The following is a 26,327-nucleotide window of genomic DNA, read 5'->3' on the forward strand; positions in this document are numbered from 1 at the left end:
CCGAACGAACATGCCGTGTCGTGTCCATCTAGTTGAACGTAGCCCCCCCTCCCCTCCCCCGCGTGTAGTAGTAGTAGAGTAAGGTAGTGAATGCTCCCGCTCGCTATGCCTTGCGAATGCCGTGCGTGCCATGTTGTTCCCTGTTCCAGTGCCTGCCTGCCTCCCTCACTCTGTCCTTTGTCCCCTCTCATCTCTGTAGCCTCCCCTCCCCCCCTCTTCCATTGTCAAAAGTCAGTTAGTCAGTCGGTTAGCTAGTTAGTTAGCCTCCTTGCGCCGGAAAAACACCAGGTACGGCACCGTCCCCTGGCCATCGGAAAACACCTGGCGGGCCGCGTCGGCCGCGTCGCCGCTCCCGATGCGCACCTTGCTCACCGACGAGTCGTTGCATAGGTACCACGCGTAGGGGTCGTGAGTGCTCGCGTCCCGCACGTACGCCTTGTAGTGGCCCGTCTCGATGCCCTTGCCCGCGTGGCAGATGACGGCGTAGCACTCGTACCGGAAGGGCGCCCGCAACGCGCGGTCCAGCGTCGTCCATGCCGCCGCGACGACGCCGTTGCCGTTGCCGTTGACGTTGCTACTGCTCCGGCTGCCGCCGCCGCTGCTACCGCCGCTCGCGTCGACAAAGTACGGGGTAAAGTCAAAGTCGTTAAAGTCCCACGAGATGGCCGCGTACGACTTGCTCAGCCCGCCCTGGGCGTTGACGTCGAAGCGCCGCAGCCCCAGGCAAAAGAGCGGCGGCATGCGCGCCAGCGACGTCGACTGCGTCGCCCGCGTCGCCCGCCCGCAGTGTTCGCACGTGTAGTTGTCGAGCGCGTTGCTGCCGGCCCAGCGCGCCATGACGTCGGCGAGCGTTGCGTTTTCCGCGCCCACGGGCACCGAGATCCACGAAAAGGGGGAGAACGTGTGCGTGCTGGTGCCGCACTCGAGGCACCGTACCGTACCCACGTCGAGCCCTCGCCAGTACTGATCCACGAGCGACCGGTTGAGGCGCGTGTGGCACTCCCAGTATGCCGCTGCCGCCTGCAGCACTGTCCGCCCGCGCGTGCTCGGCTGCTCCACGTGCCCGCCGCGGTCGCGCGCTAGGTTGGTCTCGTCGTGCAGCTGGTCCATGACAAACGACATGAATTCTTGCGCGTCCTGCTGCTGGTGCCCGCCAAACTGCGCGTTCTCGTCCGTCGTCTTGCACAGATGGCGCGAGTAGTCCTGCGTGCCGTGTCAGGCGGGGATGATTGCTAACCCTGGAGGCGTAGGGGAGAGAGAGGCTTACCATGAGCGTCTGGGCCTTCATCGTCTCAAACTTGCCCGTGCTCATCCAGTGGAAGAGGTTGGAGATAATGCGGATCATGAGCTGCGGCGGCTCAATCTTCTCGCCCTCCTTGCGCGGCACCTTGGCTTGCATCCACTCCGAGTCGGCCAGTTGCCGCGAGAACTCGGGCGACGCCAGCAACGCCTGCAGCGTACTGTTGGCGTAGCACCAGTTGCGCGGGTTATAGAGACCCGTCGGCGTCCGCGCGATGCCGTCGGGCTTGCCGCCGCGCGAGGGCCGGACGGGCTCCTCCTCGGACGACGCCAATCCGCTGTGTGTCGGCTTCTGGACCGCCGCCCGCGGCTTGGCGGGGGGCGCTGGCAGCTGCTCGAAGCGATGCGGCGCAGCAGGGACTGGCGGTCGCATCATAGACTGCCGCTCCGCCGGCCGCGAGCGTAGAAACTCGTCACCCGTCCGCGGGAAGCTGGGTCGCGTCGCGGTGTGCTGCGCCTCCTTTTCAAGCGTGTTCTGCCACGCCCGCACGTCGGCTGGCTGCAGCGGCCGAATAATGTACTTGGATCCTCGCCGCTGGATGATGCCGTTGCGCTTGCTGGCGCGCGCCCGGTCCGGGTCCGTCGCCTGCAGCGATCGCGGGCCCATGAGGTCGACCCAGGCGTCCAACCCGCCCCGGAGGATCCGCGGTGGCCGCCGCAGCTCGCGGCCGTAGTTGAGGTGCACCAGCGCGCGGTGCAGCGAGAGCACGACAATCTGGTCCGAGTTCTTGGGCGTCTGCGTGACGTGGTCGGAGCTCTGGTCGTAGAAGACGACCAAGTCATAGACATCGCGCTGCTCAAACAGCGGCTGGTCCTGCCGTGGCGACAGCACCATGCTCTCAGATATCTCGTCGGCCGAGATGTTGTCGCGCAGCAGGATGCTCGGCTCGACGCACACAATCGACTGCGCCATGATGTGACCCTCGTCAAAGTCCTCGCGGGAGCGCACGTCGATGAGTAGGATGGACGCCTTGCGCATCGTCTCATACAGCTGCTGGGGGGTGATGTCGTCGCCGGGCGGGAGGTTTACCACTTCTGCCCTGGGCGGCGCCGACTCCGGCCTCGACGGCTGTGCTGGTCTCGGCGGCGGCGGGTGCGAGGGAGGCCGGGGTTTCGATGGTTCATGTCTGGAGTCGGGCGGCGGCTCCGACGCGGCATCGGCGTCGGGCCTCGTTGGGGGAAAGTAATCACTCTGCGACGACACGGACCCTGTCCGGCTGAAGAGCCCCCGGGGCGTGCTTGTGGGCAGCCGCGCAGCTTCGCCCGAGACGCTCCCCCGCGCGGGGCTGTATATGGCATCGGGCAGCTTAGGCAGGGCGTCGGTGTCGAGGTTGAGGTTGCCGGGCATCTCGCGCGGACCTGTCGGGCGCTGGGCGGGGATGGGGTACGTCTTGATGCGCGGATCCTGGCCAGGCGAGGGCTGGGGCCCGCGGAGGTTGGCGAAGCGGGCGGCGAGGTCGGCGTCGATGGACGAGCGTAGGGCGTTGCCGTGGAGGGCCTGGGGCTTTGGGTGGACGGGCGGCTTCTTCCTCGACTCGACAGCGTCCTCCCTAGGGGCGCCGTTAGCGACGGCGCGGGGGACGGTCGGGCGGACGCCGGTGCGGCGGTTGTCCTGGATGATGTCGCGCTTGATCTGCTCGTAGGTGTCGCTCTGGGAGGCGATGCGCTTGAGGAGGGCGTTGTGGGCGCGGGCCACGTCGCCGCCGCGCATGGCCGGGTAGTCCTTGTGGTTGGAGACGACCTGGACGGCGATGATGGAGGCGCGGATGTAGTCCTTGAGGGCGAGCCCCGGGCGGTTGAAGTCGCGGCTCATCTCCGACTGGCGCAGCGAGGCCTCGGCCTGCTCGAGGAGGCGGCGGATCGACTGGTTGGCGTCGATGTCGGTGGGTATCGCGACGAGGTCCTCGATGTGCGGCAGCGGCGGCCGCCCGGGGCCGTTGTGTCTGCCATCGGGCAGGCTATGCCTGGCGGTCATCATGACGGCGATGGCGATGGCGGTCGTGGTGTGCCGCTGGCCGTCATCGGGTGCGCGGCGGCATGGGCTCGCTGGAGGCTGAGGTGGCGGTCGGTCGGGTCGAGTCCCGGGGGGAGAGAGGAGCGTGGCCGATGGTGGCCCGATGATGTTGTGTCGTGTCGTGTCGTGTCGTGTCGTGTCGTGTCGTGTTGTGGCCGCCTGTATCGAGCCGGGCTGGGCTGCAGCTGCAAGCCGTGTGTCTATCTGGCCGTCGCTGGCGGATGATGGAGTGATGCTTGCCTAAACAATGGAACGAATGTCGTCGACTCGCTGACGCCAGCGCCAGGGCCGTAGAGGCACGGGCACCACCACCTTATTACCAACCGTGGAGCAGTACCAGGGCGCGGGACAGGGTACCTGGCGGCCCTCGCTGGACGGGGCACGGCTCAGGTCCCACGCGGGCGGTGGCGGTATCGCGCCTCGTCACCCCGCGTCGGGTGGAGCCACTACTAGGTACTAACAGCTGGAGCCCTGCGCGTGCTGTCACAGGGCAGCAGGCAGGCAGCTGGGAGCGCTGAAGAGCGGGCCAGCCAAGGAGGCTTCCAAGTTGGGTAGGCGGTACGTACCTAGTAGCTCCCAGGCGTCTGACGCAACACCCAAGGCTCCATATTACGAAGGCCGCGATAGCTCATCATCTCACCCACCACCACCTGCCACCCATCTCGACCTTCCATCACCTCCGCCCATCGCCACCGCCGCACGCACGACCCATCGTCGAGCACAAGTACCACATCGCCGCCGAGATGATGAGCTGGTGGTCGTCCTCGGCCAACACGGCCCTGGACGAGCAGATTGAAAAGGCCACCAGCAGCAGCTTGTACGTCGTCGCCGCCTCTCCCGCCGCATGTCGCCTCCTCGCACTAGCTAACCCGACCGCCTCCACAGGGAGGACATTGCCTTGAACCTCGAAATCTCCGACGTCATCCGCTCCAAGACTGTTGCTCCGAAGGAGGCCATGCGCTCGCTGAAGCGGCGCATCGGCAACAAGAACCCCAACACGCAGCTGAGCGCCCTCAACGTGCGTTGCCACGATGCCACGATGCCACGCGTGCCTATGTGTCCCATGCTGACGACCCCCTTCCAGCTCACCGACACGTGCGTCAAGAATGGCGGCTCGCACTTCCTCGCCGAGATCGCCTCGCGCGAGTTCATGGACAACCTCGTCTCCCTGCTCCAGGCCGTCGGGCCCGTCGCCGTCAACGCCGATGTCAAGGGCAAGATCCTCGAGCTGATACAGTCGTGGGCCGCCGCCACCGAGAACCGCCATGACCTTGGCTATATTGGCGAGGTGTACAGGACGCTGCAGCGCGAGGGCTACCAGTTCCCCCCACGAGTCACCGTCGCGAGCAGCATGCTGGACAGCAGCGCGGTGCGTCCCTCTGACACGGCTTGTGGCTCTCGACTCGATGCTGACTTTGCTTCCAGCCGCCCGAATGGGCAGACTCGGACGTCTGCATGCGCTGCCGCACGCCCTTTACCTTTACCAACCGCAAGCATCACTGCCGCAACTGTGGCAACTGCTTCGACCAGCAGTGCTCGAGCAAGTCGGTCCCGCTGCCGCACCTCGGCATCCACACCCCCGTCCGCGTCGACGATGGCTGCTACGCCAAGCTCACCGGCAAGGGCTACAAGGAGCTCGACCGCACGCCCACATACCCGCACAAGACGCGCAGCACCTCGATGCAGCCCCGCAGCGCCCGCGTCGACGACGGCTTCGACGAGGACCTCAAGAAGGCGCTGGCCATGAGCCTCGAGGAGGTCAAGTCGGCGCGCGGGCACGAGCCGGCCACCAACGGCGGCGAGTCGGCCTCCAAGCGCGCCGAGGACGAGGATGCCGACCTTCGCGCCGCCATCGAGGCCTCGCTCGCCGACATGGAGGAGCAGAAGAAGAAGCACGCCGCCGCGCTGAAGCAGCAGACGTCGACCGACGCCCCGCCCACGACTTATCTGCCCAAGAACGACTACGAGCTGACTGCCGTCGAGGCCGAGAACATTAACCTCTTCTCCACGCTGGTCGATCGCCTGCAGACGCAGCCGCCCGGCACCATCCTGCGTGAGCCCCAGATCCAGGAGCTCTACGACAGCATCGGCACGCTGCGGCCCAAGCTGGCCCGCACGTACGGCGAGACGATGAGCAAGCACGGTGAGCTTTCCCTTCTTCCCCCGTCCATGTCCCGCCCATGTCCAAACTGACAAGGAGCCAGACACCCTCCTGGACCTGCACGCCAAGCTGTCGACGGTCGTGCGCTACTACGACCGGATGCTGGAGGAGCGCCTGTCCAAGGCCTACAGCCAGCAGAACCTCTACCACCGCCAGTACGCGCCGCCGCAGCCGTCTCAGCCGCCGCAGTCGTCGAGCGAAACCTACTACACGGGCCAGTACCAGCGCCCGTACCAAGGCGACTGGAGGGAGCCCGAGCCCGAGTCACCTTCGGTGGCCCGCCGGGCGTCGTACGCCAAGTCGCCGTACCCGAGTCTGGGGCAGTACCAGCAGTCGATGCCGCAGACGGCGCCCCAGCCGACGCAACCGATGCAGCCATCGCAGCCGCAACCTCCTCCGCCGTCCCACGCGCCGTCGCAGCCGTCGTATCCCCAGCCGTCACAGCCGCCGTATCCTCACCCGTCACAGGCCCCGCCACAGCCCTCTCACGCGCCGCACGCGCCGACGCCGGCCCCGCAGCCGGCCCAGATGCAGAGTCCCCAGGCTCAACCCCCACAACCCATGCTCTCGCGGGTGCCATCGCAACCCGGACCGCCGCCGATGCAGACCCAAGGACAGCCGCAGCCACAGCAGCAGCAGCAGCAGCAGCAACCGCAGTACCAGTACTGGGCCCAGCCGGCTCCGTCCCCCGGCGGCCCCAGGCAACGGGCCTACCCGGACCCGCTGCCCTCGGTGCCGCAGCACGAGCCCAAGAAGCCCGCGGCGGAGGAGGCGCTCATCGAGCTGTAGCGAGCCGCATCGACGACGACGGTTTGTTGGCACGTACGTAGTAGCATGATACCAGGCTGTGTTATTATTAGGTAGAGGCGTTTTGTTGGCAATTTGACTCGTGTCCCCCGGACTGCAGCGTTCCGATGTGAGGTGGCGGGGCCGCTAGCTCCGCACGGGGTCACCCGGGCCCTGACTCAGCCATAAAAGCATTCAAGTCCGACCGCTCCGGCCGATGAGCCCACCCGGCGATCTGGCATTCCTCTTCATCCTCCGCCCCCGCGACCTCCGTGACCGCTGCGACCGACTTTGCTCGCTCGCTCGCCCGCCCGCCATGCCGCCCACGATTCACCTCGTGCGTCACGCCCAGGGCGTCCACAACCTCTCCATCGAGAACGAGTCGATCCACGACCCGGACCTGACGCCCCTCGGCGAGTCCCAGTGCGCCGCCCTGCGCGCCTCGTTCCCCCGCCAGCGCATCACCCGCCTCGTCGCCTCGCCGCTGCGCCGCACCGTCAACACGTGCCTCCTGTCCTTTGGCGAGCCGGGCCTGCTGCCCGTCGTCGCCCTCGACTCCCTGCAGGAGGTGTCGGACCAGGCCTGCGACACGGGCTCCAGCAAGGAGGCACTCGCCGCCGAGTTTGGGGACTCGCTCGACCTGTCCCGCGTGTCTGACGCCTGGATCGACAAGGCCGACGGGCCCTTTGAGCCGACGCTCGAGAAGCTCTCGGCGAGGGGCCTGGAGGCGCGCCGGGCGCTGCGCGAGATTGCCACCGCCGCCGCGGGCGACCAGGACGTGCACATTGTGGCCGTGTCGCACGGTGGGATCCTGCACTTTATCACCGACGATTGGCAGGGCATCCCCGAAGGAAAGGGTGAGTCTTTATTGCCCCGCCCCCGTCTTAATGAATGCCGGTGAAGGAAGAACGTGATCGACTGACAAACAAACACCGGGATAGCCACCGGATGGGCCAACTGCGAGGCCCGCTCGTATCAGTTCGCCGACCCGACGGGCCAGGACGACGACGCCGCGCTCGTCGAGACCGAGGAGAGCCGGCGCCGTTGCACGTCCAAGGAGCTCACCAGCGTGGAGAAGCGCCAGATGCGCGCGGTGATGCAACAGCGCATGATGCCGTTTCTGAAGATTAAGGCGTAGGCTCGAGGTATACGAAGCACGTACATGTAGGCATGGTAAGACGGCGTCTGAGACAAATAGACAATAGACATCCGATCCGGTTCATTGATCCACCGGCCCCTCTCCGTCAGGGGTTGGTTAACGTACCCTTCAAATGCATTCAGTTCGTTCCATGTATCCCGCCCTCGTAATCGGTCGTCCAAAAGAAAAAGGAAGCAATTCAGCACGCCCCCGGACCCGGACGGGCCACCCGGTCCATGTCATCCCTCCCCAGCGCGTCCAGCGCGTCCGATATCTCGCCCCACGTCACCGGCCGCACCTCGTGCACGCGCACCGTCCAGCCCAAGGGCGAGCGGTCGTCCCGCCGCGGGGCGCACCGGCAAAGCGCCCGCCGGCACTGGGGTGCGTCGAGGAAGGCCCGCGCGTCCACGTCGACGCGCCCGTCCCGCTGCTAGTCGGCGAGCGTGCCGGCGAGGAGGGCGGGCCCGCCGAGCAGGTCGCCAAACTGGAAATGCTGTCGCTGCCGGGAAAAGTTGTCGCGCGCGGAGTGCAGCACGCGCGCGTACAGGTCGACGACGACGATGACGTCGGGCTGCGCGGCTGCGGCGGCGGCTGCGGCGGCGTGGAGCGCCTCTCGGATGGAAAACGCCTTGGGGGGCACGGTGGAGTCCACGACAGAGACGGAGGGGGGCAGCGGCTTGTCCGAGTCGTCGTTCGTCGCCAGCATGTCGGAATCCCCTCCAATACTTCCCAGCGGCTCGACCGTCGTCTCGCCAGTGAGCAGCGCGCCCAGCGCCTCGTCCTCGAACAGTGTGTCGGTGTCGCTCATCAGGGCGTTTGTCGCGGCGGCCTCAACCCCGGCCAACAAGTCCATCTGCACCGCGGCGTCGTCGGGCATCTCGTCCCAATCCCATTCGAGCGAGTCAGCGCGTGGGCCCCGTGCCTGCTGGTCGGTCGCCGGCGGCGGCGCTCGGTAGTTCATGGCGATGACGTTTTTTAACGCGCGATTTCTGGCCCACCGACCCATGGATGCCGAGAGAATGAACGTGTGCGCACCAGCGTGAACGGTTCAAACTTGTACTAAATGTGCGTCACATGATGAGGGCACGGTGCGCACTTCCCGTCGTCGGTCGCTCCTGCCGCGTCTGTGCTTGGCGGTCACCCTCACTCGAGGGCATCCGAGAGACTGTCCGCTCTCCTTTCTCCGACGTTGCAGCGTCGTTGACGAGCGCAATCGAAGAAAAAAGAGTGTCGCACGTCGGCCTCAAACCCCGAGCCCACCGAGCCGAGCGGGTCATCAGGTACGCCCCGCCGCCGCAGCCGCCGCCCCACCACTCCAAAGTGCAGTTGCAGTGCAGGGTCCGGGGCCGGGGACGCCTCCGATACTCCGACGCACATGGCAGTCAGCAGCAGCCCTCCGCGTTTCCCGCACGATAAACTTCTCCAGACCCCAGTTCTCCAGACTCCAGATCTCGCAAAAACTCTGTCCAGATTGACTGTCCGGGGGTTCAGGCAGGGCCAGAGTTTACCACCATGGGCAGCATATCGCGGGATGAGTATGTCGGCAGCATCGACCAGGGCACCACATCGACGAGGTTCCTCATCTTTAACACGGCTGGGGAGCCCGTCGCCAGCCATCAGATGGGATTCAAAAACATACATCCCAACTCAGGGTACGTCTTGAGGCACTCCCCCCTCTCTCTCATCTTATCCCCCCCTCCCTGTTTTTTTTTTTTGTTTGGCCTCGACTGATCAGGCAGGTAGATGGCACGAACAGGACCCCTATGAACTGCTACAGACCGTCGAGACGTGCATAGAAAAGGCAACGGAGCAGTTCCGCTCAAGGGGCCACGACCCCGGCACCGTCCGCGCCGTCGGCCTCACCAACCAGCGCGAGACACTCGTGCTCTGGGACCGCACCACGGGCGAACCCCTGCATAACGCCGTTGTCTGGCCCGACACGCGGACGGCGCACCTGGTCCGAGAGCTCAAGGCGCGCGAGGGCGCCGGCCGCCTCCAGGACCTCTGCGGCCTGCCGCTCTCCACGTACCCCTCGAGCGTCAAGCTGCTGTGGCTGCTGCGCAACATCGATGCCGTCCGGGAGGCCTATGACGACGGCCGCCTCGCCTTTGGTACCGTCGATACCTGGCTTATCTATAAGCTTAATAGCAGGCGCGTGTACGTGACAGACGCCACCAACGCGAGTCGCACCATGTTCATGAACCTGCGCACCCGCGAGTACGACGACGAGCTCCTCTCCTTCTTCGGCGTCGACCGGTCCAAAATGTCCCTCCCCGAGATCGTGCCCTCGTCGCACCCCACCGCCTTTGGCGCGCTCGCACGCGGGCCCCTCGCCGGCGTGCCCATCACCGGCTGCCTCGGCGATCAGTCGGCCGCCCTCGTCGGCCAGCGCGGCTTCAGCCCCGGCCAGGCCAAGAACACGTACGGCACCGGCTGCTTCCTCCTCTACAACGTCGGCTCGGAGCCCGTCATCTCCAAGAGCGGCCTGCTCGCCACGGTCGCCTACGACTTCGGCGAGCCCGTCTACGCCCTCGAGGGCAGCATCGCCGTCGCCGGCTCCGGCGTCACCTTTCTCCTCAACAACCTCGGCCTCATCGAGAGCTCCAAGGCGATTGACGAGGTCGCCCTCTCCGTCCCGGACAACGGCGGCGTCTACTTTGTCACAGCCTTTTCCGGCCTCTTTGCGCCGTACTGGATCGACGACGCCAAGGGGACCGTCTGTAGGTGGCCCCGTCTACCCCCTCCGCAAATCCGCACCCAGAGGCTAACGCAGCGCAGTCGGCATCACGGCGCACACGCAAAAGGGGCACATTGCCCGCGCGACGCTCGAGGCCACGTGCCACCAGACGGCCGCCATCCTCGACGCCATGGCCGCCGACTCGGGCCACGCGCTCGAGCTGCTGGCCGTCGACGGCGGCCTCTCCAACTCGGACCTCTGCATGCAGACGCAGGCTGACCTGTGCGGCATCCCCGTCGACCGCCCCGCCATGCGCGAGACGACAGCCCTGGGCGCCGCCTATGCCGCGGGCCGCGCGGTCGGCATCGAGGTCCTCGGTGACAGCGGCATGACGCGCTTCGAGCCCAAGATGGACGCCGCCAAGCGGGAGCGCATGCGCGGCGACTGGGCGCGCGCCGTCGACATGAGCAGGGGGTGGGTGCGCGAGTAGAAGGCTCTGAGCGCGGATCGAGGCCCATGTAAAGACGCCGGGCGTGAATTGGATACAAGCCTGAGCGGTGCAGCGCGCCAAGCTGAGGTCATCGAGCTGAATATCGATATGCGAAGCGACTAGGCGGTAGGAGCGTCACGAAACTAGAACGGGTCAACGGCATGAGGGTTCGGAGCAATTGATGGGGAGTGGGTGGGTTTTGAATTTTGTGTAACTCGAACGATAACGCCAGACGTGTTCCCCTTGCATTAAAACTACATGATGATGGCCGGCACGTCCACGTTGGCCTTGATGGACTTGTGCGGCAGGACGCTGCCACCGTTGACATAAATCTCGTCTCCAATGGTCACGTCGTCGCCGAGGACGGTGACGTTCTCGAGGCGGGCCCAGCGGCCGACGGAGCTGTTCCAGCCAACAATGGTGGACTTGACCCAGGCGTGGTCCTTGACCTTGGAGCCGCGCAGCAGGACGCAGCGCTGCAGGCGGACGCCGTCGCCGACGACGACGCCGGGGCCGATGACGACGTTGGGGCCGATGCGGCAGTTGTTGCCGATGCGGGCCGTGGGGTCGATCATGACGTTGCCGCCGTGGACGTAGGGCTCCGTCGGGGGCGTCAGCTCCTTGCTGGCGCGCTTGGTGAGGGAGGACAGGTACAGGCAGGTGCCGCTGAGGAAGTCCTTGGGCTGGCCGACGTCCATCCAGAAGCCGTCGAGGTCGAACGAGTGCAGCTGGTTGTCGCGGACCATGCTGGGGAACGTCTCCTTCTCGATGGAGGTGGGTCGCAGCTCGATGCGGCGCAGCACCGACGTGTTGAAGATGTACATGCCGGCGTTGATGCGGTTGCCGACGAACTCGACGGGCTTCTCGACGAACCGGTCGATGCGGGAGGGGTGGTTGGGCTGGTGCACCACGACGCCGTACTTGCTCGGCTCCTCCACCTTGGTCACGACAATGGTGCCCTCGTCGCCGTGGGCCTTGTGGTACTGCAGCAGCTCCGCGAAGGGGTAGTCGCAGATGACGTCCGAGTTGAGCACGAAGAAGGGCGAGTCGTCCTTGAGCAGCATCTTTTCCGCCAGCTTCAGCGGGCCCGCCGTGTCGAGGGGCTCCGACTCGACCGAGAACTCGATGTTGATGTTGTATTTTTCCTCGTACTGATGGATGATGCGGGTCAGCTCGACTCGGCCCCTCGCGGGGTGCTAGCGCAAGGGGATTCGACGCACCTCTTTCAGAAACTTCTCCATCACCTCGGGCCGGTAGTTTACGGCCAGGATAATGTCGGTCACGCCCGCGGCCACGAGGGCCTCGATCTGGTGCACAATCATGGGCTTGTTGCCAAACTCGACGAGCGGCTTGGGCAGCGTCAGGGTCTGCCGGGGGAGGTCAGCGTCGTCCGGTCGAGAGGCTCGGGAGCCCGTATGCGATGCCGGGGACTCACCAGGGGGCGGAGGCGGGTGCCGAAGCCGCCAACGAGAATGAGGCCTGGGAAACACGGTCAGCGGTCGTTGAAGCGGTGGATTGCGGATTGGGCAGCGGCGCGGCGACGCACCCTTCATCGTGGCGAGGATTGGATTCGAGGTGCTATCGCGAGATGGGTCGGTCGGTCAATCGGTCGGCGGGCGTCGGAGAGGCGGCGCGCTGGGAAGGGGCGTTGTCGAGGATAACGAGCGTGGTGGGCGAGGGCGAGCAACAACTCTCTCTCGGTTTGGTGGTGGATGTGGTGGATGTGGTGGATGTGGTGGTGGAGGATTCGCGGCCACACGATGGGTAGATGAATGGGTGGATGGACGGCACGGGATGGTCTAAATGAAGGAACCTAGCCTATGAATTGGAGAGCTGCGCTGCGTCTGGCCCGGTGTGGCCCCTCTCTCCTTGGCCTGGACACGAGGCGCACGCCGTGCGGGCCAATCAAGGCGGCGCGTGCTAGGAATGCGTGGTCCGCTGTAGCGCAAAATTTCCGGGGCGAAATTGAAGAGCCCCTTTTCCCCACCTACCTTTTAGGCTGGAGAATGAGGTGGGTGGTGCCTTCCCAGTCCGCGTTCAGCCAGGTGGCCTCTCAACTGAATCTATCAGCCCCGTTTGCAGGCGCCGCCGGGCGCTAAAAGAAATGGATATTTCGGGCGTCGCTTCCACAACAGCAGCAGGATAGACTTGGTAGTTGCGCCTAGATCCTGTCTCAGATGCATCCGTATCTCGCAAACCCCCCCTCCCTCTCGGCTGCCGAGCGAGTGCAATGCAAACAATAACTAATGCACGGCACCTCGTCAATGTCAATCGCCCGCGTCAGTGCTTCGCGTACCCGGGGCTGTGGCGGCGGACCCTGCACCCAGCCATCCGCTGCCCCGTCGACGTCTTCGTGCGGCGTCGATGTTTCATGTCGACATGGTCGTCTTCGTTGTTGTCGTTGTCGTCGTCGTCGATGCTGCAAAAAAAGAGGCTTGTTGTTTGCCACAGGGGCAGATGGCAACAGGCCAATTCCTTGACAGATCCAGACCCTGGCGCGCGTGCCCGCATGGATCCGCCGTGTCGCCAATCGCCCCACTCTCGACGTCGCCTCCAACTCAACTCCCCGCACCTCGAACTCCACGACTCACCATATTGCTCCCCGGGACGGGAGCTGATATCATTTCGGATCATGATCAAGGGCAGATGGAAGCAACTTCCGTAGTCAATTCGATGAGCGTTGACACTGCCTTGACAAATGGCACACATGCTTGAATCCTCTCCTTGCCGTGCTCGTGAGCTCCTCGGTAGAACTGACCTGCTCATGGCTTCGCGGAGCGACGGAACATCACGGGGCCGCTTTGACTTTGCAAGTCTACCCCGCGAGCTAGGATTTGCCATCTCCCCCTTGCTGCCGAACTGCGACATGAAGAACCCGCGTTTGGTCTGCACGTCTTTGCATGCCTCAGTGCGTATATGATTCGACACAAACCCAGGTAGTACTGACTGGCTCGACGCGCTCGCTTATGGAATTGGACGCTTCTCTTGCCTAAAGAGGGTCACAATTACTCCTGCTGCTCATGGATTCGTATTCTGTCCACGATATCAGACACCCATGATCCGAGTCTTTCCCTACGGATTCAACTACCCTATTCCTCGCGGATGGCCTACAGCGGAGGACACCAATCCGCTCCCGGTGCCAAGATTGTGGATTGTACGAGATACCAGTACACTGGCTCAAGACGGATTGGAACATTGGCGTGGTGTAATCATAGTCTTGCGTCAATTGGCGGCCCAAGCTACGTATCATCATGGGAGTCTGGGCGTATCGGAGCTTATTTTTGACGTACGCCTGGTTGTGCTATATGGGTTACGCAGGCCCTCATCACAGAACATCATCATGGCACCGGGGCATCTCACACAGCCTCTCACACAGCCGCAAGAGCCAACGACACGGCATAGCGCATTTCGGAGATTCAGCTCGAAGAAGGAACTGCCGTTTGCGTATATTTCGCGCGAAATGGTCGCTCGTCATATATCTTGATGCTGCATATGCACTTCATGGGTTACTACGATACCCTCTAGCGGCGATGTGCTCCCGCCGGCTAGGTCCCGGAGCTCGACCGACGTAAGTGAGCCATCATTGCCGCGAGCTGCGCTCCTCCCCTTCGTAGCGACTTTAGTCGCGCTGCGCCTGTCATCAGGGGACGTCCGAACGAACGGTCGCTCATCTGCCTCTAATTCGCCGCCACTGCCGCCATTACCGCCTCGACTCGCAAACGCGCGGGCGTGTGACGACGACACGCCGAAGTGACGGTAACCTTCCCAGGTGCGGAGGGCGCCCGAATCGTCATCGTCAAATACCTCATCCCTGCCGAAGCTATTACCTCCGCCGTTAGCGGTGGAATTCGTAGCGGTGGTTTTGCGGTGAGAGCTTTGGCCGTACTGGCTACCGTCCTGCTTCTGACATGACTTCGAGTGGTACGAAGATAGGTGCAGGAACCCAAAGCCGAGTTTGCTAAGGACGGGGCGAAGAAAGGGGAGGCAAGCTTTGAACTTGTTAGCAAGCAAGGTTCGCATCGCGCGCAAGGGACAGCAGAGCCTGGGAACTAATAAGGGCATCGTACCACAGAAGATGGCAATATTGCCCTCGACGATGGACCAGAGACCAATATCGACAAAGTTCCAAGTAATATCCGGGTTAGTGAGATCCCCGCGTAGAAGGTAGCTCAGCCGGACGACGGATACAATAGTAACACTACGCATGAAGTCAGCGAAGCCGCGAGACGGGAACGCAGTCACTGCGAGGAGGAGGAGGTTAGATCTCACAAAATACCAACGAGGAAGATGCCAGCCAGAGCTAGCTTCTGGCCCCGTGGCAGATGAAGGTGCCATATATAGGGTGTCGGCAGCGCGAGCATCAATATATCGGTAACAATTGTCGGTATAGCGTTTCCGTAAAAGAACTTTCGTGAGTCGACCCCGCACGTATAGTCGGACGGAGGGAGCGGGTTCACGGGATCGAAGCGCTGCCACCAGGCCTGGATGGGCACGCACTGGAAGAGTGTGACGAGAATCTATCACCGTCGTTGGTCAGTATTCCTTCGTCTCCTATGTGCGTGCGTGCCGTGCTGCTTTATTAGAGCGAGAGGCAGATGTTAGCCCTACTCACCACGGCGATGCCCCAACATAGTGTGATGATGGCCAGGGCCCAGATGGGCACCTTGATCGACTGCCGGATCTTGAAGGAGCGCCAGTAGAAGGCGAGGATAGACCACTTGACGCATAGCAGGGTGCAAAAGTAGGAGAGCTCAGCAATGAAGAGGCCAATCGCCCAGGATCGCACCGCGTCGGGTGGGTTGACCCAGATGTGCCTCCCGAAGCCACGGCTCACAGCTGTCACGGATATGACGACGTCAGCTTTCTCCCTCTACCTCCCTCCCTCTTTCTTTTCGTATCTGCCGCTTCGACCACTAGGTTGAATTGCGTCGACTTACCGTACCCAGCTATGCCGGCGACGTGTGCGCACGCGCAAGGCTGTTCGATTATCCCTGGTCAGTAACCACCCTCGGCGCTTGCGGCGAAGGAAGGGTAGGAAGATATAAACGCACCAGCGATGCAATGATGAGCCAGTCATCTATCCATAGCGGCACGCGCTTGATGCGCCGGCTCACGATGCGCAGGCCCACGGCGAGCATGGCGAGCGCCAGAGTCACTGCCGAGGTGGCGATGATGTCCGTCCGCCGGTCCTGGGTGAGGTCGATGCCCGGAGGCGCCGGCGGGAGGGCGGCCGACATGCCTGCGGCTTTCGGGGGTCTCGAGGGGTTCTGGACGTTTGCTCTTCAAGCGCGTGGACCTGGCCGACACTGGCGTTGAGTTCGTGTAGCTGATGTCCGTCTCGAGCCTGCTCGTAGCTCAGAATCACACGGCGGTATCGAGGTCCATGCGAGCCACGGGTTAACGTCCTCGAGTATCTGCCGTGATACTTTCAGAAGCAGCCAGCCACCATCGCCTGCTTCTCTCTTCGTATCCTCTTCACTCGCGTGGTACCGACGACGAGAAGGGGGGGGGGGGGCGGTCCGGTTTAGTAAGTAGTACCACAGGCAGGCAGCTCCTCACCTCGTCCACATGCTAACCCGCGCTGCGGCTGTCGGACGAACGCAAGAACGCACCCGACTGCCAGGGTGGTCCCCGTCACTCGAAAGGAATCGTTTACTGATCAGAAGTTGGCCGTTGTAAGGCTGATGGATGGGGCCCCCGGGGCGGGGTCAGGCTCGAGGGTCGGCCGAACTGCCACTGGGAAAGGGAGTGGCCTGCCCTCTTTACCCTTGGCTATCGGACCAGGGAGGGGGGTTGGATGACGACGGCGACCGGATTGGCGGATACCGGATGGGATAGAGGGGGCAGGTGGTCCGTCGATCTGGAGGAAAGGGAATGGGAATGTGCAAGAGCTTCATTGCAAAGCACGAAGTTGAGTCTCGCAAGCCATCTCCCCCATCAGGGCGGCGAGCAGTCAGGTCCGTAGTTGGCTCCGACCCGTCCGGCTTGCCTGGAAGCTCCCGATGCAGAAGCTTCTCGCACGCGTCGTAATTGACGGTTTCCCGACGCTGCCTAGCCCGCCACGAGCGTCCTGGCGCAACTAGCACTTCGCAGTACGCACCCGTTACTACGGACGGACGTAGTAATGGCGAGATCCGTGGGGCTCCCCCACATGAAGTGTCTTAGTCGCGGTGACTACGGGGCTTGTGGTTTGCCAGTGTCCCAGGTCGACGGTGTCAAGCAAGACATGGCTGAGCCCGTGGCTTGCGCTTTGTGGGGACACGGACAAGCGCCGCCTCATCCAAAGATGGCTTTCTCGGGACTGTTTGGAAACCTGCTGGGCGGGAGAGCAAAGTTGCGACGTTTCGTTTATGCGTCTTCCATCTTGCCTGTGTTTGCACGTGGCGCGGGCTTCATCTGCTAGAGAATCGAGAAAAATGAACCCTAGGCGAACGCTGATGCTATTTTTGACTTGCCTTCCTACTGACAGGCAGGTTCCCACCTCCCTCTCTTGGGAATGGGTTTGCCTCCGATGAAGACGGCAAGGTGTCAGTGTGGTTCAGCCGTCTGCGTCCCCTGCTAGTTCGATTGAAGATCTCGCGCTTGCGCTTATGTCGAAGGGGCCATTGCGCTTCGTTGGGACAACTGAAAGCCACAATTTTTCTTCCGATCATCCGGCTACCACGTTTGTTTAATAAATTGGGTAGGCAAGGTGCCTCGGCCGAAGTCAATGGATCGCCATGCCATAGGGACGGCGACGATCTTGCAATCTGTCCAGGGGGCTTTGCAAATCGCGTCACCCCCTCATGGTCCCAGACAGGAAGAGCACCTGCAAGTCAGGTGACAGCAGACAAAAGAAGGATTGCTATGGACTCTGCGCGCCCGTTTGGTGGCAACAATCTGCCTGAAAGAGGTTCTGCTGCCGTGCCGCCCCGATAACGCGTGGGTCGAGACTAGCAATTCCCCCACGACCGTCACTCTTGGGGCGAGGAGGAAGAGGGCTGTCCTCGCTCTGGCACCCGAACAGCCGGGTCAGTCAGTCGTCTGTGTCGCCATTCCCGACTTTGTCCGTGTCGCCCATGTGTCTACGAATACGCCACGCCTAAGAAGCAGGTCCCGCGGCGCAAAACACTTGGACAGGCGTCACTGGTCGATAAGAGTGCTCACCATCGAGGTGACGGCGATGCAGTACCAGTTCCTGGACGGGCACGCAACTCCAGATCGACCTGTGCTGTCAGAAGTCATGAGTTGTCAGGGTGGAACGGGTCGCGACTTGGCTGGCACCTCTTCTTTGATTGAGCCCGGTGAGGGCTTTGAGTACGGATGGGGTCTCTATTGCGTTCAGCTACTCGTCGAGCGGCTTGTCGCTAAGGATCGGTTGTTCCAGTATATCGACCACCATATATTTGGCGCGCTTGGCATGACCGCTTCAACCTACCGACCGGCTCTGGTGCCGCATGTCTGGAAGCGTCGCCTGCAGATGGTAGAGCGGAAGATTGACGCCTCCACGACGGACGGGCAGGCCTGCCTCGTGGCCCGTGACAAGGACACGTATGGCCTGACCTGCAGTGTATCCGATCTCGCCCGTCTCTTTGGCGATCTCATGTCGCCGGATTGCAAGCTGCTCCAGCGCCAAAAACACCGTGATTTATTTTTCACGCCGCAGTTGAAGCCCGGCTACGATGTGAAAGCACATAATCTTGCGGTTCGCTTTTTGTATGACGCTTGGAAGACGTTTGGGTAGTTGACATAGGAGTAGAAGGGATCGGAATGTGCCCTCCGACGCACGCAGTGCAGTGCCAGAAAAATTTGGAGTCATTCAATCCCGGAGCCAATGGAATACGCCGCTGATTGACTTTCGACAGCCGATGAATGTCTAGGAGTACTTTTGAGTTGCATATCCTCCTGGGACAAAGGCCATACTGAGCTGTTTAGCATGGAGGTTCAATCTCCTACCATCCGGCACTCCAATAGCACAGAGGCGCCCAGTGGCAGCGAAGGAGCTAGGTATACTAATTATTGCCCGGAGTCTACCTCGAGGCGATACCACTTGAACAAGGGCTGCCTTCCTCGCAACACTACGCCACCCACCCTCTCGCCCTTAGGATGTGCAGTGCAGTTTCCGTCACGTCCTTCCCTTTGGTGTCGACCGTCATGGCCCAATTGCCCACTGCCTCTTCCAGCACCCGCGCCATCTTCTTACTGCTCTTCAGCATACGGGTTATTTCACTGCCCACCTCCCTTCTTGCCAGCCTCTGGGATGCAACCTCGTCCGGCGCCGTTAAAAGCACGACTCTCGCTTCTACTTTTACCTCTTTCATCTCGGCTTGTCCAGTTTGACCACCGATAGCGCCGTCCGGGAGAGTCTCTGATGCGCTCTTGACGGCCTGCCTAATGCTCTCAAATTCTAGGGCGACAGCCGTGCCGGAGAGTATCAGCCGCGTGATGCCCCTCCGGTGGAAATAGTTGGACCACATGGCGCGGAGATTTGCGAGGAGCATCTCTGCGCCTGGCTCCTCCGGGTGGATGTTGTCGAGGTTGTCGCAGTCGATGTGGGCGTGGCATAGGCCGCGGAGGCGCAGCTGTTCGGCCATTTCGTTGCCCGTTGTAGTCTTACCAGAGCCAGCACGGCCGGATATCAGTATGACCTGGACTTCCATTACGGCATGGGCTGGCAATCAGTAGAAGGACTAATAAGAAGAGAACAAGTCTAAGGCCTGATTTATGTCTATGTGAGCTTTTATAGTATGAGACTGTATTGCGCATCAGATGGTACGAATGAGTCATCCTCTTTGAGTCATCCTCTGGGTCTAGCTTAGCTGCCTCTCTATTACGGTCTGATCGGCAATCTAGCTGGGCTAGGCAGTAGGGTAATTTAGAAGGCCTATAAAAGCGCCTTTATATCCCCTTAACCTGATAAGGAACTCACCGCTTTTAATTTCTAGCTAAAAGGCGATTCTTAGTAGCTAGAAGGACGGGCCCTAATCTATACTGACTTTTTATATATTAGCGTATTACAAGAAAAATAATATAGGACCCGTAACCCTGAATACACGAAGTATCTCCTAGACAGGTCAGTAAAATCTAGGATAGAATGTTTAAAACGCCTCCCTCTATATACTTTCAGACATCGTCTTAGAGCCTTTGCTTTTCATCTCTAAACATCTCACTCGGCAGCCACCTAAGACAAAGGATAAGAACCACGGAAAGCACTATGAGCACCACCCAGGCCAGGTAGCCCAGCAATATTTGCTCACGGACGCCCACTGCAAATATTGATGTAGACAGCCCAGGAACAAAAGATCGGACAATGCCAGAGCATGATTCTGCAACGGCATTAAGCGTGCCCAGGGCTCTGGGGTTCGGAGAGACCTTGTTGATAGCAAGCTGCACCCCTGTGAAGGCCATCCAGACGCCTGGCCCGACGAACGCGACGATGCACCCAACGACCCATGTCAAAACGCCCATATGATGGCCATGGCCTTCTTGTTGTCTTAGCAGGGCGTTTATGACGATGTAACCGGCAAAGAAGAGCGGGAATGCGACGGCGCAGACTGCCAAGACGCCCTTGGTCCCGATTCGACGCTGCAGCAAGGGGAATACAATCAGGAGCCACAACGCCTCGCTGCCGCCCTGTATGGTCATGTAGATTGTGATTTCAGAGGGCGAGCAGCCCATGCCGCCCAGATCAACGGACGTGTAAAGTGCGATCGGGAGCAGGGCCACAAAGGCATACGAAAGCAGCATGACTTGCCCATAGATGAAGAGGACAATGGCCACCCCCGGACCCTTTATCAGCTGCCACGTCGAAGCCTGCTCGGGTACTCGTTGCTGGACCAAGGACGAGGACGAGGACGACTTTTGCAGCGTCTCGTCGAGAAAGACGGCGGAGCTAACAGCGCCCGTGACACCAATCGCCGCCACGACGAATCCCGGCAGTGCATAGGCATACCGGTCGAAAAACTCGATGCCGCCAAAGACGGAGGGATACTGGCTCGCCGGGTCCGCCAAGGCACCTCCAACTATGGGCCCGACGAGGACGCCCATGTTGCTGGCAAATGAGTACCAGCTAAAGGCCCGGGCCTGCGTCTGCGTCGTGCAGTGCTCCCCGACCATGGTGCGTATTATGAGATCGGCGCTTGAAAAGACGCCCGTGAGGCACCGAAACAAGATCATCTGCCAGAGCGTCGTGGCCATGCCGAACAGGGCAGGCCCAACAGCCATGCCGACGAGGCTGTACACGAGCATTGGCTTGCGGCCGAAGCGGTTCGCCAGGGAGCTCCAGAGCATCATGACGGCCATCTGAGCCATGGAGAATAGTGACTCTATGGCGCCGCTGTAGAATCCGACGTCGGCGTCTGCCACGTGTGCGTTGCGTTGGACCATCTGGGCAATGTATGGGAAGATGGAGTAAAAGGCAATGGGCTCCATCAGCCGTGCATAGCACAGCAGCAATATCTGAAACGTGGGCAGCGGCTTTTCTTTATCTCGATGATGTTGTTGCTGCTGCTGCTGCTGCTCGACGCGCGCATCCTCGCCATCGTCTGGTGGCGCCGAGGCCGAGGTATAGGACGGGATTGACGCCGAGTCAGTGTCCAAGTCTGCAGCATTGTCTGTTCGGTGGCCTTTTGTGAGCAGAGGCGTATCTACTGTGGCGTCCGAAGGCCGACCGGTCGTGTCTGGAAACGATGGCATTGCGTTCGCTAGAGGCTGGTGGTCTCCGGAGGTGTGGTGCGTCTGAATTTCATGTGTTTGGCGCGCTATCACGACGTACTACGAGCCACACAAGCAATTCATGGCTCGCTTGGACGAGTGCAGGTTGCACACTCTTCATTCTCATCCAGAAATGACTATTTCACTACAATTGAACCGACACGTTGACCGCCACTTTCGCGCAACACAGCGTAACCCCAGCCAAGGCTACGGGCTGCCTGTGATTGGCGTTTATCGTTTTTTTCTTCTTTTTTTTTCTTTGTCTCGGATGCTGGTCTGAACGAGACCCAAGTACAGTATATGGAGTACGGAGTATACACAAATGCAACCGGCGATACTTACTTGACTAGGTCATAACTAGCAGTAAACGACGAGACAGGGATGGCATGGGGAGGAGGGGCCGAGTGCCCTGTGCCGTGTGTACACGTGTCTCTCGCCTATTCATCTTGATAGCTAATACGATGGCTAATAAGAAGTGGGATCAAGGCCTTACGAGCTGAACCTGCGCATGGCCAAAGGCAGAATGTGCATACGAGCGACCGCCGATCAGAATGGCCTATAATATAATATAATATAGTAGAGCTACCCACCCCCAACCGGGAGCAGTATAACGGACACAATCCCCGGCGTCAGAGAAATCGGCGTCTGTTGTAATGGATCCTCGTCCACCGGCTCCCAATGGCTGTGTTGCCCAAGATGTTCATGTCCAGGGCTCATGTCCGCAAGTTGCCCAGTCGGCATGGTCAAACGGTAGCGCCGAAGCGTCCAATGATTTTCGATCAGATATCTTCACCAAGCCGACATTGCCCATGCTAGGGGCCATCGTCGACACCAGCCTTGGGGACGATGAGTTCCATGAAGACTCAACAACCCATTCTTTGCAGGCCTACGTCGCCGGCCTGGTGGGCCACGAAGCCTCGCTTCTCGTCTTGTCGGGTACTATGGGCAACCAGGTGGCCATCCGGGCTGCTCTTAGATCCCCCCCTTATTCTCTCGTCGCCGATAATCGAGCCCACGTTGCCACATATGGTGCCGGAGGCATGTCAACCATCTGTGGCGCCGTTATCAAGCCCGTCATGCCATCCAATGGCCATCACTTGACTCTAGACGACGTCCAGCGCCACAGCACCACGACGGAGACAATGTACGACTACCCAACTAGAGTGATAAGCTTGGAAAACACCCTTTTGGGTACTATAATGCCCCTCGCCGATGCTCGTGCCATCTCCCAGTGGGCGCGTTCGCAGACGCCGCCGATCCATATGCACTTAGACGGAGCTCGTGTCTGGGAGGCCGTTGCCGCCGGAGCCTTTACCCTGCGGGAGATTGCCCAATGCTTCGACAGCATGCAGCTATGTTTGGCCAAGGGCATCGGGGCACCCCTCGGCAGCGTCGTGGTTGGAAGCTCCCGCTTTATCGAGCGGGCGAGATGGAGCCGACACTTTATGGGTGGCGGGATGCGCGCGTCTGGAATAATTGCCGCGCCAGCCAGGGTGGCCATTGACAATGTCTTTTTGGGCGGCAAGCTCAAACGGCCCCAGGAAATGGCCAGACGCGCCTCTGCTCTGTGGGAACAACTCGGAGGCAAGCTTCTAGTGCCAACCGAGACAAACATGGTGGTGCTGAACCTCGAGGCATCGGGCTTGGCCCCTTTAGAGTTTCATGTCATGGCTCGCAAGTTTGGCGTTAAAACCATGGACTTGGTGGGCGCTCGCATTGTCTTTCACTACCAGGTTTCTGAGGATTCGTTCCAACGGCTCTGTGACTTGTTCGAGGCTATTATGACACAAGGGAGTCGTGTTTGAGAGTTGGGGGAATGGGCGAGCATAGGGGTCAACTAATAATAGTAGTAGTAGTAGTAGTAGTAGGAATATTGGCAACTTGTGGCTTACACAAATCATCGACGGTGAACACAAGAAACTACTGCTCTCTATTTCGTGCTGGTGCTAAAACCATACGCTACACCCAACGGCGTGCATAAATAAACCTCACTGGCAATGGGCTTTGGCCGCGCCTCTAATAACCTATCATGTCTACAACAACATCAACGGTCATACGTTTGGTCACTATGCATGTTGGTAGTATCTATGCACGCGTGCACTTATTGAAAACTCGTCAAACATTCCCAACAGCATGTGCGCCACACTGTTTTGACTATTTGATGCTACCCTGCTTGTTGCACCTGGTTGGCGGTTGCTGCTGGGCCATGCTTTTCATCAGCGGCGTCCAAGGCCCTGTCGATGACTGCGAGGACCATCTCGACGTCCTCGATCCCGACGCTGATGCGCACAAGATGCTCCCAGACGCCAAACTGACCAGCCCAGTCCATCTCCAGGTAGTGGGCGAGCACGACGTACGGACAGGCCAGGGTGAAGTTGGTCCCAAAGCTCGGGCCTTTTGCCACGTCGAGAGCATCGTGAAAGGCCACGGCAGCCTCGGGCTCGGCGAAGCGGACTGACATCATGAACCCGTATCCGGCCCCGGGTCGCTTGCATCTGTCGTACAGAGGTTGCGTTGGGCTGCCTAGCGGGTACAAGACACTCTCGACAGTACGGTGCTTGCGCAACCTCTCGGCGACGGACGCGCCATTGCGATTCGAAGCGGCGACGCGCTCCTCAAACCCAGCGCTGTTGGCCCGCATTACGAGCACATCGAGCGGAAAGTACGTGTCCTCGTGCTGGTCAGTCAGCATCTGACGCAAGACGCCGTGATGACGCGACCAGGGGCTCACAACGACGCTGCCGCCCATAACGTTGCAGGCGCCGCTGTACATCTTGGTCAGGCTCGAGCAGACGATGTCGCAAAAGGGTGCCAGCACAAGGTTGGCCGGAGTGCCGATGGAGTCATCGACGACGAGCATGAAGTCATACTTTGTCGCAAGTGCGTGCAGCCGTTCGACGTCGACCGACTTGAGCAACGGGTTTCCTGGAAACTCGACGTAGAGGGCGTCGATGCGTTGGCCCGAGACCAAGTCGGCCTCAAGGACGTCGAGATCCTCGGACGAACCTTGGCCGTAGAGGACATTGCCGAAGCCGAGGATTCTATCGAGCACCTTGAACGTGTCTAGATATAGAAATCTGCGCAAGAAAGAAAAAGAAAAGCCATTTGTTAGCCTCGATTTGTTGCGATTCAACTCCTGCCACGACTTAGACTGACCCAAATGCCGCAACACGATAAGCTTGCTGCTGCTGCTGCTCCTGCCCTTTCGCCCTTTCCTTGGCCAGCCCTTGCAATCCTACTGCGACTTGTGTAATGGCGGACATTCCCCCCTGGAACAAGAATACATCCTCCGGGGTCGTCTCTACTTGTTCCGCCGAATAGAGACTTGCGATATGCTGACGCATAGTCGCGGCCGCCTTTTTGGCCTCTTCCACGGGCAGAGTGCTGAGGCCATGGTCGTTTGCCGCCATTGGAAGACTGTGAAGAAAAGGGGCATTGCATAACCAATATTCCGCAAACCGACTAGAGATGCCGAAGCCCGTGTGTTGCCAGAACAGGAGGGCATTACTCAGAAGTTGATCCGGATAGACAACCATGTACACGCAATAGTGTTGAGGACGGGGGCTGTCATAGTTATGGCACCACACAACGGGCTTGTCGGCAGTCATGGCTATCTCGTCGAGAGCACCACCAAATGTTACACAGGCAGCGCGAACAGCTGCCTTGCCATGGCCATGCTGCTGCTTGCCACGGCTTGCCGCCACCAAGTAGTTCTGGCAAGCAATGGCCATTCGCTCGCTCGGGAACAGCTTGACGCCATGACGCCCAGGCACCACAGCGAGTTGGAAACCAGGGACTGACGACGCCGCCCAGTCAATCAGCGCCTCTTCCAACCTCACAACTGCCTGGTGTAAGTTGAAGCGTGGGTAGCCGGCCTTGAACTTGCCCAGCACTTGCTCGTCGTGGCAGGCAAAGCCCACTGAGTGCTTCCATTCGGGAAGCGAGACCCCGACAGCCTTTATCCGTCAACGCCCAATCACTCCGATTCGGGCCAAGGGTTAGGGTTGCTTACATGTTTGTCACCGGGCGGTAGCGGCTCTCCAAGTGCACTCGCCATGATGTTGTCACAAAGTTTGGGTTTTGTCGTTTTCTTGAGAATAGGTTCGTTATTATCGTGCGGCTGCTTTTCTGCGTGAGCCAAACTAGTCGCCAAGAGTACGCCGTGCAGAAAGCTGTTGTTACTGCAATGTGGTATTATCTACTCCGTACAAGCTCGAGGGCACGTTTGTGCTATTTTATATCTATACAACAGGGATTCATGAACCGGGGCGGCCAGATGCAAGTCAAGCCGTTCTTCCCCTCAGTCTTAATGGTCGTCAGTTGCGACAGTTGGGTACATTTAGCAGTCCGGAGAGGGGTAGAGCGCTATTATTAAAGGTTGGCCCGTTATAAGCAGTAGGGTTGCAGCCCGAGCCGTAGCTGCAGATGCGAACACGCGCTTTAGTTAGTTCCACTATAAGCCCATATGCAGGCTGCGGTTCAAAAGTTTCCGCAAGACACTGTGGGAGTGAGGCCCGTCCCGTCCCGTCTCGCTCGTAAAGATAAGTGCTAGACGTGGGTTTGTGAATGGCGTAACTGGTAAACTTGACTCCGCATATTATGTAGTTCCCCCCTTGAGCGAAACGTTTGGACCGTCTTCGCTTCCTGTGTTGTTGGACTGCTTCAACATTCTCTCATCGAAATCACCTTCGATAGCTTTGCATAAGGCCGTACCTCCAAACTCGACTTCAATATTTCTTTTTTGGCTCGTCAGGATGGCAGGTCTCGTGAATGCCGACTCCGAAGGCTTTGGCAGCGGCTTGGTTCTCGTCCCAGATACCCAGTTGTATGCCCATCGCGGTCTTCATGGCTGTGATACAACTTCTTTCTTGACCGCAGCATGGATTGTCGTCTTATACCACATGACGGGCAGCTCGCAAGTTGCATTTGAAGTCGAGAATGCCTGCCATCAACAACACGCTGTCGAGCATCCACAGACAGGTCGGGTGGTTGAGCTGGACTTTGAAGCATCTTCCACATCCATTGAACTGTCTCGAAAGATGTACGAGCATCTTCTCCCAGCGTCGTGCA

The 26,327-nt window shown here is 60.5% G+C and overlaps 12 protein-coding genes across 12 annotated transcripts; 5 read left to right on the forward strand and 7 right to left on the reverse strand.

Annotated features, from left to right (window-relative positions):
• Positions 1-41: 41 nt before the first annotated feature.
• DOA4 (Ubiquitinyl hydrolase 1) lies at positions 42-3,577 on the reverse strand. Its single transcript, XM_047985863.1, has 2 exons — positions 1,268-3,577; positions 42-1,203 (listed from the first exon to the last, which is right to left on the reverse strand). The coding sequence occupies exons 1-2, from the start codon at positions 3,275-3,277 to the stop codon at positions 256-258; spliced, it is 2,958 nt and encodes a 985-aa protein (XP_047841840.1). The 5' UTR covers positions 3,278-3,577; the 3' UTR covers positions 42-255.
• A 479-nt stretch (positions 3,578-4,056) lies between these two features.
• On the forward strand, positions 4,057-6,263 carry VPS27 (Vacuolar protein-sorting-associated protein 27; the record flags this gene model as incomplete). Its single annotated transcript, XM_047985864.1, has 5 exons — positions 4,057-4,130; positions 4,199-4,331; positions 4,398-4,682; positions 4,739-5,456; positions 5,518-6,263. 5 exons carry the CDS (start codon positions 4,057-4,059, stop codon positions 6,261-6,263), a joined length of 1,956 nt encoding a protein of 651 aa, XP_047841841.1.
• A 214-nt stretch (positions 6,264-6,477) lies between these two features.
• JDV02_004634 (uncharacterized protein) lies at positions 6,478-7,398 on the forward strand (the record flags this gene model as incomplete). Its single annotated transcript, XM_047985865.1, has 2 exons — positions 6,478-7,117; positions 7,202-7,398. 2 exons carry the CDS (start codon positions 6,478-6,480, stop codon positions 7,396-7,398), a joined length of 837 nt encoding a protein of 278 aa, XP_047841842.1.
• JDV02_004635 (uncharacterized protein) lies at positions 7,374-8,625 on the reverse strand. The gene has a single exon (XM_047985866.1). The coding sequence runs from the start codon at positions 8,402-8,404 to the stop codon at positions 7,829-7,831; it is 576 nt and encodes a 191-aa protein (XP_047841843.1). The 5' UTR covers positions 8,405-8,625; the 3' UTR covers positions 7,374-7,828.
• GUT1_1 (Glycerol kinase) lies at positions 8,606-10,786 on the forward strand. The gene is made up of 3 exons (XM_047985867.1): positions 8,606-9,050; positions 9,142-10,118; positions 10,177-10,786. The coding sequence occupies exons 1-3, from the start codon at positions 8,911-8,913 to the stop codon at positions 10,563-10,565; spliced, it is 1,506 nt and encodes a 501-aa protein (XP_047841844.1). The 5' UTR covers positions 8,606-8,910; the 3' UTR covers positions 10,566-10,786.
• Positions 10,419-12,543, reverse strand: MPG1 (Mannose-1-phosphate guanylyltransferase). The gene is made up of 4 exons (XM_047985868.1): positions 12,112-12,543; positions 12,001-12,044; positions 11,786-11,932; positions 10,419-11,716 (listed from the first exon to the last, which is right to left on the reverse strand). Exons 1-4 carry the CDS (start codon positions 12,116-12,118, stop codon positions 10,820-10,822), a joined length of 1,095 nt encoding a protein of 364 aa, XP_047841845.1. The 5' UTR covers positions 12,119-12,543; the 3' UTR covers positions 10,419-10,819.
• A 1,493-nt stretch (positions 12,544-14,036) lies between these two features.
• On the reverse strand, positions 14,037-15,802 carry JDV02_004638 (uncharacterized protein; the record flags this gene model as incomplete). Its single annotated transcript, XM_047985869.1, has 6 exons — positions 14,037-14,554; positions 14,633-14,763; positions 14,835-15,082; positions 15,178-15,401; positions 15,503-15,542; positions 15,617-15,802. 6 exons carry the CDS (start codon positions 15,800-15,802, stop codon positions 14,037-14,039), a joined length of 1,347 nt encoding a protein of 448 aa, XP_047841846.1.
• Positions 15,803-17,787: 1,985 nt separating this feature from the next.
• JDV02_004639 (uncharacterized protein) lies at positions 17,788-18,288 on the forward strand (the record flags this gene model as incomplete). The annotated part of the gene is made up of 1 exon (XM_047985870.1): positions 17,788-18,288. The coding sequence occupies one exon, from the start codon at positions 17,788-17,790 to the stop codon at positions 18,286-18,288; it is 501 nt and encodes a 166-aa protein (XP_047841847.1).
• Positions 18,289-18,420: 132 nt separating this feature from the next.
• Positions 18,421-19,226, reverse strand: JDV02_004640 (uncharacterized protein). Its single transcript, XM_047985871.1, has one exon. It carries the CDS (start codon positions 19,202-19,204, stop codon positions 18,623-18,625), a length of 582 nt encoding a protein of 193 aa, XP_047841848.1. The 5' UTR covers positions 19,205-19,226; the 3' UTR covers positions 18,421-18,622.
• A 453-nt stretch (positions 19,227-19,679) lies between these two features.
• On the reverse strand, positions 19,680-21,239 carry JDV02_004641 (uncharacterized protein; the record flags this gene model as incomplete). Its single annotated transcript, XM_047985872.1, has 1 exon — positions 19,680-21,239. The coding sequence occupies one exon, from the start codon at positions 21,237-21,239 to the stop codon at positions 19,680-19,682; it is 1,560 nt and encodes a 519-aa protein (XP_047841849.1).
• An 827-nt stretch (positions 21,240-22,066) lies between these two features.
• JDV02_004642 (Low-specificity L-threonine aldolase) lies at positions 22,067-23,062 on the forward strand (the record flags this gene model as incomplete). Its single annotated transcript, XM_047985873.1, has 1 exon — positions 22,067-23,062. One exon carries the CDS (start codon positions 22,067-22,069, stop codon positions 23,060-23,062), a length of 996 nt encoding a protein of 331 aa, XP_047841850.1.
• Positions 23,063-23,421: 359 nt separating this feature from the next.
• Positions 23,422-24,667, reverse strand: JDV02_004643 (Cystathionine gamma-synthase; the record flags this gene model as incomplete). Its single annotated transcript, XM_047985874.1, has 3 exons — positions 23,422-23,934; positions 23,989-24,334; positions 24,414-24,667. 3 exons carry the CDS (start codon positions 24,665-24,667, stop codon positions 23,422-23,424), a joined length of 1,113 nt encoding a protein of 370 aa, XP_047841851.1.
• Positions 24,668-26,327: the final 1,660 nt, after the last annotated feature.

The sequence above is a fragment of the Purpureocillium takamizusanense genome, chromosome 3, assembly GCF_022605165.1.
Source record: "Purpureocillium takamizusanense chromosome 3, complete sequence".
Classification (NCBI taxonomy): domain Eukaryota; kingdom Fungi; phylum Ascomycota; class Sordariomycetes; order Hypocreales; family Ophiocordycipitaceae; genus Purpureocillium; species Purpureocillium takamizusanense.